Here is a 14,639-nt window from a genome sequence, read left to right as displayed (position 1 = left end):
TGTTCTCCTTAAATCAACTGCGAAGAGCATCCCGGCATTTACATTCGTGGTATTTACGGTCAGTCTACTAATCAGCTCAAATGAAATGATGTAGAAGCCAGATTTGAAATAGATCCTGTATACAAAACTAAAAACCAGTAAACTAACATTTCAATGTTAAAAATTAAACTGGACTGGAAAACGTATCACTTACGTCCGTTTTAGTAAAAAAAAAATAGTACAAAAAATGACAACTATTACATTGTTATTATTTTGGTCACTTCTGCAAATATTTTATGACATCTTTGTGGGCGGGCATTTTGTGAGCAAGTTGTGGGGGGCGTTGCAAACTATCACCACGTCTACATGGAGAAGACAGGAAAAGGGGATGCGGCTAAAAAGAGGGTCCACAAGTTAAGCATTTGCACCAAAACAACTGGCTTTTTCCTCCTGTGCTCTTCGCAAGCTTCAGCTAAAACAGGAGAACAATGCGTGTCGTTGTTAACTAACTTCAAATAATTGCAGAAGTAGCAGGCGCTGGTAGCCGTAGAAAATCTTACAGCTTTCTTTCCTTCTTTTTTGTGTGTTTTACTGGTTTTGTATTTGAAGAATGTTTTGACAACGCTTAGACTGCGTCAAATTTAAAGAGAGAAATTTATAATAGTTTGACGAGTGAGTAACGAGATGGCAATGTGGAGGCTGCAACTGCTGCTGCTGGCGGTGCTGTTGGACGCGAGCACACAGGCGGGGACGGACAAAAAAATAAATCCTGAGGTGAGTTTGGACTGAGGTGAGAAGGTAAAAAAAAAAGATTGGCCGGACAATGGGACGTACCTCTAAATGAAATCTAACCAACAAATCGTCACACTTTATGGAATGCGTACGAAAGAAACTTGGTACGCCCGAAGATAAAACATGCCAATCATGTTGATCCACCGATGGGAAATTCAATTTTTATATCAGTACTCTGACTGATCTTCCCGTTGTTCTCAAAACATTTCCTCCAATTGGAAATAGAAATAATGAAGTTCCAACTTCCAGGGTCAAAGTGTGCAGCAATTTTCAGTAACATTCAGCAGTCATACAAGTGTAAAAAAAAAAAAGTTAAAAACAAAACATCTACAAGTATGGTGTTGCTAAAGTCATTTTTTTTATTTTACACCCCTTGTTGAGGCTTGTTGCACTAAACCACAAGAAAAAGAAAAGCATGCCCACAGTTAATAATTTGGTGCTCCCGAATGTCGTACTTATAATATAAGCCGACGTCATTTATGATGACAATTCAATGAACTTTTGTTAAAAAAAAAAATGGAAATATGATAATTTCGTAAAATTCCATTTTGGATTTAAGCAGCACAGGAATCCCAGATGGAATGCTTTGCCAGGACTGTAATCTTCAAGTAATCTATGGCGTCATTATTTTTTGGGTTGTGTCTAATGTTGCTGAGTAAGAACCAAATATTTTCAGAACCACTAGATATTTAAAATCTGAAACTCTGGCTTCATCGAGCAAAACAAGTGCTAACATTTGATTTGTGAATAGGTCATAACTATTAACAATTAGTCCAAATTGCTTTCTTGCTTTACACTTTCAGCAGCCACCCAAAAGTTACTCCCTTGAGAATGAAAAGATGATAAACTGAGAGAAATTTATGGGAATGAGTCTGGAGTGGAGACACGACATTTTTGAGAATTGATCATGTTTTGTGTGGTCCGTGTTAATAGAACAACAGTAAAGGACGATATTGTCAAGAAAAATCACTTGTTAGCACGGCGCAAAATGGGGAAAGGCTTTGACCGGGGGTTGGCGGAAGCAGCCCATAATGATGAGAGCGCTCATGAAAACGCTGAGGAGTGCTGAGACTGCAAAAGCAAGGAAGCACGAGAACACAAATGGGGAGAAATCTGAGTTTGTATTGTGGTCGGGGCAGAGTCGGAGGCAATTTTTGTGGGCATGGGAGGAGGTTTTGAGTCCGTTAATATTTAGGGGGGATGGGGAAATGTAATTGTTGACATCTGTCTTAAGTTACGGCTCAGCAGACTGGGAGACGTTCTTCAGCCTCTCAGAAAAGGAGTGAGCTGTGGAAAAACACGGCTCACTGATAAGAAGCAGCAGCTTTTTAGCTTTCTCATTGTCTTTTTGGAGTAATTACAGCATGAAATCAACGGGCCGCGTGATTGGTTTGATCAACCACTGGTGCCAAACTTCTTCCTCATTATTATTCCAGCTGTCCTAATGGAAGAACGTTACATTAGCTCCGCTGACCTACATTCAAGTGCCGAAACGAAAGGGACAATTTATGATTCAAATGTAAACACAAGAGCTGGCTCGCCACCAGATTTGAAATCCAGGTTTGAAACCAGAGACCATTGAACAGTTTAGACTTTGCATATGTGTGCAATATGTGAAATTAAGGCCACTGAGAAACTGACAAAGCTTCCCATAGGCAGATGATAGTCGCCTGCATTTTAAGTTTCCGAGTCATTCTAATTACATTTCATGGGGTCTTGTGTGTTCATTTGGGTTTCAAATCTCTGCAAAAAGTACAAAAATTAGCTTCGATGCTTTCAAATTGTGCATTTGTGTTAATAATACTAATAGGGACATGACTTTTTTCTTAACGAGGTAAGGGGCAGTTTTTGCAAACAGCAGCACAAATATAATGTTAAATGGCGATGATTTCTTTTATGTGTAAGCTTTCTTGTGTAGTACCGCAAACAACCAGTTAAGTCATAAATTTGAATCACAGCCGGACATACTTTAAGTCAATAATTTTGGATTCTGGGGATGAATGAACTCTTCCTTTGAGAGTCAAATGCCACAAATATGTGGTAGTCATACTTTTTCTGGATTTGCACCAAAATCTAATGTGTTGACTCACAAATAATAAAAAAAAAAATGAAGTCAACCACTGTTAACAGTGCCTTTACTAAAATGTAACACTTTTACGTACGTAGCGCCTCTAAAGACACTTTGCTTAATTGTTACTCCTCAATTTAACACCCAGTGTTGAATTTGGTCGCTGAAATTAAACACATTAAATCGGCTACAGTTGCTAATGTCAAGCACATTTGAAAGTTAAATTTGTTCGTGCATGTGTTGTCGCACTTCTGTAATGAGGATGTTTATGTGTTAACTATGCAAGTGGTCAGCAGGTTTGTGTCAGTGCTATAAACACGTATGGACACCGGATGCGGACGATGAAGTCATTTCCTTTCGTTTGACTAATAGACTTGGACAGGATGCGGACATTTGGTTTTTGCTCAAGCAATAAAACACCTTGGTGTGTTAACAAACTTGTATGACATATGCACTGATACAAGCACAGATCTGTCCCTATACACATGAAACGTATTTAAAGGAATGGCAACCATATGAGATCATTTCATGGATGTTAGATGGATGTGAAATGGGGGAATATCCACTGAGGACAGTGCCAGTGCTGTTGCGCACCACAAAAGAAGGCATTGTGGCCATGTGAATGATGCAATTTTTCAAGAAAGACAAGAAAAGGAATAATTATCAAGATGAATAGGAATGGATAGTAGTCGTAGGATGCATGCGTTCATCCTCCATGAAAGATAACACTGATGATTTTGGGGAATATTTTTGGCTCGTATTATGATGACTAAATAAATACAATCATCATATTTACTCCAATTGAAAATTTTAAGCTTTCAGTGAACCTTACGTGCACGTTTTGGAATGTGGGTGGAAGCTGCAGTACACGGAGCAAACATCCCCACTGCACACAGGAAAAGTCAAAACCGAGATTTGAACCTAGAACCTCAGAACTGTGAGGCAGATGCGCTAAACGGCAACTACTGGAACGAGAAATAATCTCTTCCAGGGTCAAACTGTGGCCATCATAAAACTTAATGTGAATGCAGCGAAGAGCGCTCACGAGACGACTGACAGTCATCTGTCAAACTGCAAACTGTTGTTTTGAGTAACAGTGTTGTCTTTAACTTTACTTTAATCTCGTTTCATTTGTTACACGTGACAATAACAATGTCATCTTTAGTTGACGGCTCCATAAAATGAGGAGAACGGGTCGCCTCATCTTCCCCCAAAATATTTCTACCTCCTCCTGCCTTGCTGAAACAAACACTGTGATGTCGTTTTTTTGGGGGGGAGGGGGGGGGGGTTGCGTGTCACATCATGGACGTGTTATGTTTAGAAGTTGTATTTATTTTTGTAATGGGAATGTATAAAACAATGTTAATCACTGCAAACCTTGAAAGTTAACTTCAGAGTTGTCACTGTACGGTATATTACTTTGAGGAAACGAGACATCTACAGTATACAAACACACTCAGATGTATAGAAGCATTCTATGAGTGGGACATACAGTTTGATTTTTTCCACTGACAAAAAAGAAATAGAGGAAGGAAGGATGTTAGTTTTGTTTTGTGCTCGTTGTTTTGTTATAGACAAAGACACACCCCGGTCATAAAGGGTGGGTGGCCCGAGGTCAGTATCCCTGAGGAGTGATTGATGTTTTTACAGGGAATGAGGTAATATCCAAAGTGGTAAATTGTTGCCATGAAAATGACAATTTGTCGTGACGTCCACTCTTTTCGTGAGCCCTTATTGTCCTTGGCCTGAGAACGGTTTGTTAACGTCACTTGAGGGATTTGACACCGTCACAAAGTGTGACAACTGCTGGGAGTAATAATGTAGCGTAATCCATTTATGACATCTAAGGGATAGCGGTGTGAGGAGCATACAGTACATCTGGATGACAACCATGAATGTTGATCACTCTTTCTTTTCCATTGGCTTGGCCTGGATGGAACAAGTGACTTTCTTTCTGTCCTGACACACTAATCCTCATCCGAACTCCCTTCCTATGCAAAATGGACCTGCTCCCCTTTTATTCTTGACCGTTGCTCTTAGGTCTTCCATGTGGGTGGTTGTGACTGTAAATTTAAAACCGCTGTCTAAATTGTATGTTTGATCTGAGAATGTAAAATAAAGTAAAGCTGTCGACAGTTACGTAAAAGCTGTTTCCAAGCAGCAGTTCCATTCTATTCTACTTCAAAAGCCGTGTTGAAAGTCATCGTCTGCGTAAATACTGACCGTTTCCACTTCATGCCACCTCTTAAGTTACTCAGCTTATTAGTGGTGTAAAAATAGCAGCGTTCAAAAGTGAATAAGACTTTGTCGTGTCATATGCAGAGGCCCTTATAAGGATGGATGGAAGAATCTTAGGAGCCCTGAAGCTCAAACAAGCACTCAGTGTCGTGCAACAGCAGTCTTTTGAGTCAGTTGAAAAAGAAAAAAAAAAAGAAACACAAGCAAGCGGATGACAAAGTCTCAAATATCAGTCAAACTGGACCTGAAACAACCTTTTCCTTGTGCAGCGGAAGCTATGAGGGCGAACACAACTATTTCGGATTCGTATTGGGAATCCATTTTTCCCATAGCAACATCCCAAATGAAAGTGTTCCCTCTCCGAATTGCGCTTCACGTGTTGCAACACCCATCGCATAGTCATTTATTTCCCCCCTCAAACACAAATACTCACTATATAGCACAAATTTCTATCATTGAAAATTTGCATCTTTTTCATTGTCCCACAACTGTAATGAGCTGTTTACTTTCACTTTTAAAACAAAGGACGGCCCTTATGGTGATATGCTTGAAGTCGCAGTGATTTATGTATGAACTACATCATGTATATACAATGGTGTGTTTTCATGGAAAACATAAAACCGTCTGGTCAACCCCAAACTTTTGAAGGGTAGTGTTATGTCATGTCCCACTTGGGCATACTTGGCCTGAATGGGACAGGCAAATAAATCAAGGCTCCGTTACGTCGCTGGTGCCACATTGTTCTCTTTTCTCCAAATCACTTTTTGTCTTTCAAAAAAAAAGAAAAAGGAAAAAAAATGCATGAAGGACTAAAAATTAATGTCATAACATCATGAAGCAGTGAATTGATCAATTTGATTTTTCAATTCACAATTTTACCTTTTTTTTAGCGAGTGTTAATAGTTTTCACTGGTTAAAGCAGCAAACCAAGCAAGAGAAGGAGAAAGTAAAGACGCAGGTCCTGAAAGACATTAGAGGCGTATTTTTTAAAGAAATGTGGTCAGATTCCGATTAAATGTAGCCGTTAAACAGGTTTTAAACTTGTGGAGGAAATCTGACTTGGTGGTCTGTGTTTAATGGAAACTAAAAGGTAGATTCCCATAGTCGGCAAACAAAGTACTGACTTCCATGTTTTACTTGAAGTGACTCCATGCAGCTGATTTAACTCCCACTCGACCTGCCCGGAAGGTCGATATCAGGCTGGTAAAGTGGTATCGGTATCATAGTGTTGGAGGATTTTTTGCGAGCGCACTACCGATGTACAGTATCGGTGCATCCTGAATTGTTGTCTTTTAAAATATTTTTCGTATTATATAACTTTGGATGACAGAAAATGCACTGCTAATTTTTCAAATAATGTACATAGCTTTACTTCAATAACATTTTTACCACAATCGTTTTCGACATTTGAGTTCAATGATGAATACTTTTGAGCAAAATAATGAAACTTGGTTCTTGTTTTGACCACAAATCAGACTTGAGACTGAATCTACAGCATCCACTAAACTCTGTTTCACCTCATCATTTTAAGATAGAATTAATCACCAATCGATTCTGCACAATTGACAGAAATTGAAATAATCAATGAATCAACTGCTGAATTATGATCTACCATTCCCATTCGTGGTACGATGCTACAATCCGCCATTTCCTCCCCCCCCGCTGGTGTGCAATGCGTTACCATGAGACAGTGCGTCTTTATATGTGTCCATTTCTGTCCAATGTCTGAGTCACAACCCAAAAGGGCTCATTCAAAGGTAAAGTAGTGTAAACACTCAAACCTCCATGTCTCCCGAACACAGACCAAGAGTGAGAAATAAAACCCTCTTCATGCCAAACCCGGTCAAGTTGGATGAGAATCAGTTCTCTCCATACGAGTGAAGTGTAAACCTACAAGGGCTGAGCATACATTTAAGGACATCGAGTGCACAAATGGTGCATACTGTATGTTTTCAGAGGAGAATCTCTCCAACACGCATGTTGAGCCATCACTGTATTTACTAAGTGCCAGCAGCAGATGGGCTTTCGAGCTTTGATTGATAGGCTCTGGGTGTGGTCTGAAGTCTCTGGGTTTTCCATAAGAGGGCAGCGAGGAGAAGGGCTGGAGTGACGAGGCAAAGACAGAGACTTTGAGGTTTGGATGCAGAATTCCCTCTTTTAATTACTGACTGGAGCCATCTGCTGAGGTTTGCCCGAGTCTCACCCTGGGCCACTCCCTCTCTCTCCCCCTCTCTCTGTCCTTCTCTCGTTGCTGCGGGTGCCTCGTTGCTAGCAAGCGTGTCTCCCAGTTCTGAAGTCTAGGATTCCGGTCTCGCGCTGGCCTTGCTGGTTCTAAGTGTGCTAATATTGATTTCATGTTTTAACGTGAAAAACTGGGTCTTGGGAGTCATAGTGACTGTCATAAAGAATTCCTCAGTTGCGATGTTTGTATAAACAAAGAAATACAAAAAAATAAAATAAAAATAAAATAGCCGTGAGTTGATTGTTGTTTAAACAACTCATTCTACTGCAGAAACTCTCCATGGACACTACATTAGGTACCCCGGCAAAATCGAATTTCATCTTGATTTTAAAAAATTGTCATCGCGCTATTGTCACTTTTCATGCATTTATATTTTTCTGTTGAATATTATTTGGCCAAATTTGGTTTAAACCCCGTTTATATCGAGCATGCTGTGAGTTATGCTTTTAACGTAAATATAAGAATCGATTTCAAAAGTAAATGAAATGGTGAAAATCCATTTTTTTCCTCTGCTCCTCATACATGGGTAAAGTAACTCCCAACCCCTCCCACACAAGACTCAGGAGAGAAAAAAATCCTGGCGTTTTAAAAAAGAACTGCCTACTATGAAAGGTGTATTAATGTAATGTGTTAATTAATGTAGTTTTTGCTAGCATTGGTACTTTATGAGATCTTTCTTGTATTTAATCCTGTGCTGCAACTAATTAAATGAAATACAATATTTCAATCATATCAGCAAGCTGGATTGGAATTCAACAACAATAAACTCTTCATGGCTGTTATGCTTGCAAAAACGTTTTTATTGAGTCTGATCGATTTGACAGGTTTACCTTACGTTGTGTCCTACGTACAGTAGATATAATTTTGCTGTGACCTCATAAGGTAATGTCATGTGACATTCCAACCATCTAATGTTCGTTATAAAAATGGTCACTTTACGTACTCTCACTGAGTGACTTTTTACAACGGAATATCAAAGTGGCTTTAGTTTTGCGTTCATAATAGCCTCAGTGTTATTTTTTTCAACTTCTGCTCAAAGAGGGAAAGAAGCTGCATGGGCGATGTGCCGAGCAAAGCCGCTGGCGTATCTCCAGGTGTCAAGCCAGCGCTGCGGCGAAATGTTTTTTTCCAGGGGAAAGTAAGGTCAAGTTCGGCCTGAGAATTCAGAAGAACTTGATGACCATTGCAGCTCTGACACCAAATGAAAAGAGTAACTTGCATGGAACTGTTGTGAAAAAGTCACATTAATGTTTCACAATGAAGAGGGAATTTCCTCAGGCGGTTCCTGGCTGACAAGGTTATTGTCGAAACTTGAGCTGTCTTTTGTAGTTGGAGAAGTGCTTTGGCTTGACCTTGAGTAAGTTATATTCCTTCTTTGACTGGCTGTTGATGGTCGATTGGCTTTTGGAGTTTAGTCACTGAATGGAGAGATGCCAGAACAGCTTCAGATGATGCTGCTGCCGCTGTTGGCACCAACACACCAAAACAGCTTATTTTCTTCATCAATGTGGAATTAATCCTTTTTACGGCATCTGTTCTTAATACTTCAACATGAGGTTCTCGTGATCCTGCACATCCAAACACATTCTGTTCTATTTTCTTGGTCGAGGTTAGAAAAGTTCATGACGTGTTGTGTCAGGGTTGTTATGAAGTTTTCTTTCTGTCTGTTTGGATTTTCTTTGTTGGTTTTGTCATACTTTTTAACATGTTGCGTCTCTTTTTTTTTTTTTTTTTTTTTCAGTCTTGGCTGCAACAATATGGTTACCTTCCCCCAGGGGATCTGCGGACCCACACCCAGCGTTCCCCTCACTCCGTCTCCTCAGCCATCGCCTCCATGCAGAGGTTCTATGGCCTCACGGTCACCGGCTCGTTTGACACCGACACCATCACGTGAGAGAAGCCTTAGATTGTTTTACCTTTGACAAAGTTTGCTTTCATTATCCGTTAAATGCACAATGAGTACGCTTGTGATCAAATGTCATGTCTGACAGTGCAATGCAACGACCTCGCTGTGGTGTGCCTGACAAGTTCGGAGCTGAGTTGAAAACCAACCTGAGGAGAAAACGTTATGCCATCCAGGGCCTGAAGTGGACTAAGAGTCAAATCACATTTTCGTAAGTGATGAATGAATTATTTTATACCGCTTATCTGCCTTTTAAGCGTTTGCTATGACAACTTCACAAAATTCTACCAAACAATTGTGGCGTAAACAGTCAGTATATCATAATTCGTCGCTGTCTTGTGAAAAATACACGTGCAATTTTGTATTTTTTTTTTTTTTTTTTTTTTTTTTTTACAAATGTTCATGATAATGGGATGTCTGTAACACAGAAACTTACATAAAAAAAAATTTAAAAATCTGAAAAAAAATGGATAACAGTGTTTTTCACAGGACAGCGAAAATATTTACAATACAAACAGAACTTCAACTTCTTAAGCGCATAGACAATGACACTTCTTAAGTACAGAACTTTTAAAAGACAATATTTGCCTGTCCTCAGAATACAGAACTACACGCCAAAGGTGGGCGAGTACGAAACCCACGAGGCCATCAGGAGGGCCTTCAAGGTGTGGGAGAGTGTCACCCCTCTGCGATTCCAGGAGATCCCCTACCATTACATTAGGGACAAGGTGGAGGAGTTTGCGGATATCATGATATTCTTTGCTGAGGGTTTCCACGGCGACAGCAGCCCTTTCGATGGCGAGGGAGGCTTCCTGGCACATGCTTACTTCCCCGGTAATGGCATCGGGGGTGACACCCACTTTGATGCAGCTGAGCCTTGGACTATTGGAAATCGGGATCTGATGGGTAAGGTGCCACTAATATTTTGGGCCTGGGGGGGTTGACACATTTTGCTCAACAGAGGGTGTTGCCTATGTCATTCACAAGCTCACACGAGGGCAATCAAATCCTGGGAATTTTACAGACTATTTTGCAAGTGCGTGCGTCATGCATGCCGACGTGTCCTCGCTCGTGTTGGTATGAGGGACTTAATTGTCAGAGTCGTGCTCGAGAGAAGGGGAAGTGTTTATTTCTGGCTTGGTTCGAGTCACTCTTCACCTGACCTGCACATGTTTGCACATGTTGCATTGTTTTTGATTTACACGCAGTTCAAGTGTTTATGTGCATGTTAGTCACCCCAGAAACATCCACAAAAGAAACAAAAAGCTTCTCATATTGAAATAAATTGAGGATTTAATATATATATATATCAATATCTAGTTTAAAGTTCATGTATTGTGAATCCATCATATTAGAGCCTTTGTGATTTGAAGAATGCAATCTACTACGTTGCTATGTCAATTTGAATTTGATTAATTGTTTTTCCACTATTGCCTCAAAACCAGTTATTAGTAAGGCAAAACTACTAGTGGGCATCTTGACACTAGTGGCGCATGCCTACTAGTCGGGCCTAGCAGTGTTACTAGTGCAGTACGAGTAAGGTTTAATTGTCTACTAGTCGACCAAAAATGTTTTGAGTGAGACAGTTGTTTGACTAAATCGTTTACGAGCAGTACGTGGACCTTAAGATGGATCTCAAATAAATGTTCTTTCATAGCACTGTTCGCTAGTGATGCTTTACCAAGCATTTCTTTGATTACCACACAGCTAACTTAATTTGTCACTACTACTCATTGGTTGAACGGATGTGTTGTCGCTGCATCATAATAAAAAATTAAGGACAAATGACTCCAAATGGTGAGTAAATAATGAACTCTGGATGCTGCTCAGTTTCCTTCGCAGGCGGCTTTCTTCCTGTAATGCCCATGCATGTGGGAAAGGAGAGCCAAAATCTTTTCAACCGATTATTCGATGCTGGTAGACCAATGCAACATATCAAGACAATTCGCACACTCGGGGAGTGCAGACACATGAAGACGCCCCAACATCGCACGCCACCTCACGAGGCACTGCCTCTTAAAGGCGCAGGCACTTCAATATGTCCAATATTTTCTACACAATTTATGCTTGTAGATGAAATTTACTCAGTGTTTAGAAAGTGTCTTTGAATATGTTTAATAGGTTTTAATGTGTTTACGGCGTGTGGAAGTGGCAAAATTATTTGGAAAACAAAGGTTCCAAACGCATTCCGATAAAGGGTGCAGTGGAAAAAAAGCGTACGGTATGTTTCCCTTTCCTTCCTGTTCCTATTTAGTCACGCTGCGCAATGTTTTGGTGCTTACAGGCAACGACATATTCCTGGTTGCGGTGCACGAGTTGGGCCACGCGCTCGGTTTGGAGCATTCCAGCGACCCCTCAGCCATCATGGCTCCCTTTTACCAATGGATGGACACCGAGAACTTTCAACTTCCTGACGATGACCTCAGAGGCATACAACAACTTTACGGTGGGTCATCATTTTCTCACTGGAGAATATCAGATGGAGTTTTCCGAACCAGGTAGGACGAACTCTAAGTGCAATTTTTGCTGCAATTTTTCATTTCAGGCGCTGGATCAGGCCCCCAGCCCCCATTTGTGACACCTCGAATTCCAACAGACACATCTCCCAGCTATACACCAGACAAACCTCGTTTTGGCCCAAACATTTGCGAGGGACACTTTGACACCATCGCGATCCTCAGAGGAGAAATGTTTGTGTTTAAGGTAAAGCAGATCTTGTTTTGACATGAAAGGTTTTCACGAGATTGGGGGCTTTTAGGAAATCCTTTTTCGTCTTTCCCCTCTCAGGATAAGTGGTTCTGGCGAGTGCGTAACAACCAAGTGATGGACGGCTACCCCATGCCTATTGGTCACTTCTGGAGGGGTCTGCCTACTCTCATCAATGCTGCTTTTGAAAGGGAGGATGGGACATTCGCTTTCTTTAAAGGTTCATGTTGCCTTCGTATTTGACAAAAATAAAACCAGTGATTTATTGTTTAAAAATGATCATATTCATTGCAAGTATTTGTATCTCCTCTTTCCGATTAGGTGACAGATACTGGGTGTTTAGTGAATCTGTTCTCGATTCCGGTTACCCCAAGAAGTTAAGGGAAATGGGGACTGGCCTCCCTAAAGATCGGATAGACGCCGCACTTTATTACACCCCAACTGGACAGACGTTCTTCTTCAGAGGAGACAAGTCAGTCGTAACTTTTTGTCTGTCTGAACTGAATCACAATTGGCCGTTAAGACAAATGCAACCTTTCCACTGCCAGCTCACAATTAGTGAAACAACTGTGAATGTGAAATGACATCCCTTTCCATTTTTCATTTGTTTAGGTATTATCGTTTTAATGAAGCATCGCGGAGTGTTGACGTTGGTTATCCAAGGCCTGTTAACGTCTGGCAAGGAGTGCCCGACAATATCAAGGCAGCCTTCATGAGCAAAGATCAAGGTAAAATGGTGTTTTTTTGGTTTTTTTTGTGCAAATTTTGGGCTGGGGTGTCAGGCTATGTCTGGAGTTTTGAAGTGTAAATTACATTAATGCAATATCAGCAAACAAAACCAAAGGAACCACGATGAGAATGTGCGATGGAACGTCAAGGTTGAACGCAACATTTGACAGAGAAAACACAAATGAAATCCAAATAAGTTTAAAAAGCACGGAGCATTGACTTTTTCACCAATACGAATTGCAAACTAAACCTTTCTCCTCCTCAGCGTACACCTACTTTTACAAAGCCAATAAGTACTGGAAGTTCAACAATCAGATGATGCGCGTTGAGCCTGGCTACCCGAAATCAGCTCTGCGTGATTGGATGGGTTGTCCCAACGAAGACCCCAAGACGGACGGAGGAAGAGGCGGCCACGACAAAGACAAGGAGAGGGACCACAACGACGACGACAAGGACAGAAGTCGAGACAGGGAGACAGACAAGGAGAGGGAGAGAGAGCGAGAGAGAGAAACCGAGACAAAGGTGGACCGGGAAGAGGAAGTGGAGGATACGGAGGTGATCATTATCGAGGTGGACGAGGAGGGAAGGGCGGGAAGTGGCGGGGGGGCGGCAGCTGTTGTCATTCCATTGTTCCTGTTGGTGTGTGTGATTGTCACGCTGGCAGCTTTAGTGTTTCTCCGTCGCTATGGTACTCCTCGCCGACTCCTCTACTGCCAACGTTCCTTACTGGACAAGGTGTAGTTGGAACAATAGAGGACGGAAAGATGGAGATTGGAAGAGAAACAAACGGAAGGTGATGTTCTCCAAAATAAGATCAAATGTGAGCAAACCACTGCGAGGTTCTTTTTGCTCTGTCTTTCAACCACTCGGGCCTTCCATTTGTTTCTCTGTCCATGTGGGGACTGACGCCAGCTCACAGCTGTTTGTTTGTTTTAGCCTTTTTCAATGTCTTCTTGTCAAGTTGACATCCCCAGTCAACATTTGTGGCCTCTTCACGGATACCATTGGCGCATGTTCCTCGTGTAAGCAAATTGTGTGTTTGAAAGCACCCCCCCCCCCTCACCCTGAACCAGCAATATACTGTACAACACACACACACGGTTCCTTCTGCACACATGCAGACACTCATACAAAAGTTTTTTTTTTTTTTAACCACAACTCATTGTTTTTTAACCTTCCAGTAAAACAGAACCGAGCCAGTGTTGAACCATAAAAGGGAATGAAACCATCAGCATGAGCAATAAACTGTGCTTCCCCTTTTTTCTATAAATGCTGATGTTGTCATTATTATTATGACTATTACTATTATTGTTGTTGCCTGTGTAATGAATGTGTTTTGTACATTGTCATTAAAAAGTCCTGCTGGACAGTGACATACAGTTTTGAAAGTGGCCTTAATTTTATATGTGGGAATAGTGAACTGGGGACGCGGGTTATTATTTGTTATTGAAACTTGATTGTTTTTATTTTATCGTCAAATGAAAATAAATCCGAAATCTGAAAGAAGAAAATGCTTCCATTTTTCATTGTACTTGTTTACCATTCTACAGTATGGTGCTAACTTTACTTGTCAGGGTTTGGGAGAAATCTCGCAGCAATGATGATGATACTAGTGATGATGATAATAATGAGAATCATCTTATTTTCTCAATGAGATTGTGCCTGTGTTCTTTACATATTGGACATTTCCTACAAAATAAAGACCTTTCAAAAGTATTAATGTGGTGTGAGTTTCACTAGGTATTGAACGTACTGCTGCTTTGACCTGCGTGTATTAGCTCGTGCTGTCAACTGATTATTTTTTTTTAACTAATTAATCACAAAACATTTCCATGATTAATTGCGATTAATCACATTTTTCAACTACTATTTTTATGTGATGCTTGTAACAGATATTTTCTTGAATAATATCTTGGAATTAATACAAAATCACCAAATATATATGTATATTTAATTCAAAGACTGTTCTAATAGCTTTCTTT

General features: G+C 40.6%; 1 protein-coding gene across 1 annotated transcript; it reads left to right on the top strand.

The window, feature by feature from the left end:
* The first annotated feature begins 361 nt into the window (after positions 1–361).
* On the top strand, positions 362–14,373 carry mmp14b (matrix metallopeptidase 14b (membrane-inserted)). Its single transcript, XM_088311106.1, has 10 exons — positions 362–753; positions 9,061–9,209; positions 9,311–9,433; positions 9,821–10,128; positions 11,507–11,668; positions 11,768–11,925; positions 12,010–12,148; positions 12,250–12,400; positions 12,541–12,656; positions 12,923–14,373. Exons 1-10 carry the CDS (start codon positions 664–666, stop codon positions 13,396–13,398), a joined length of 1,872 nt encoding a protein of 623 aa, XP_088167232.1. The 5' UTR covers positions 362–663; the 3' UTR covers positions 13,399–14,373.
* The last annotated feature ends 266 nt before the right edge of the window (positions 14,374–14,639 follow it).

Source organism: Idiotropiscis lumnitzeri, chromosome 12 (assembly GCF_059441095.1).
Source record: "Idiotropiscis lumnitzeri isolate Australia: NSW breed Sydney's pygmy pipehorse chromosome 12, RoL_Ilum_1.0, whole genome shotgun sequence".
NCBI classification, from domain to species: domain Eukaryota; kingdom Metazoa; phylum Chordata; class Actinopteri; order Syngnathiformes; family Syngnathidae; genus Idiotropiscis; species Idiotropiscis lumnitzeri.
The sequence above is the reverse complement of the archived record's forward strand: the minus strand, read 5'-3'. Positions and strand labels throughout refer to the sequence as shown.

Coding starts and splice junctions, on each gene's coding strand:
- mmp14b (XM_088311106.1), top strand. CDS start 664: ATGGCAATGTGGAGGCTGCAACTGCTGCTGCTGGCGGTGCTGTTGGAC. Junction 9,434..9,820: donor AAGAGTCAAATCACATTTTC/GTAAGTGATGAA, acceptor GCCTGTCCTCAG/AATACAGAACTACACGCCAA. Junction 12,657..12,922: donor CTTCATGAGCAAAGATCAAG/GTAAAATGGTGT, acceptor TCTCCTCCTCAG/CGTACACCTACTTTTACAAA.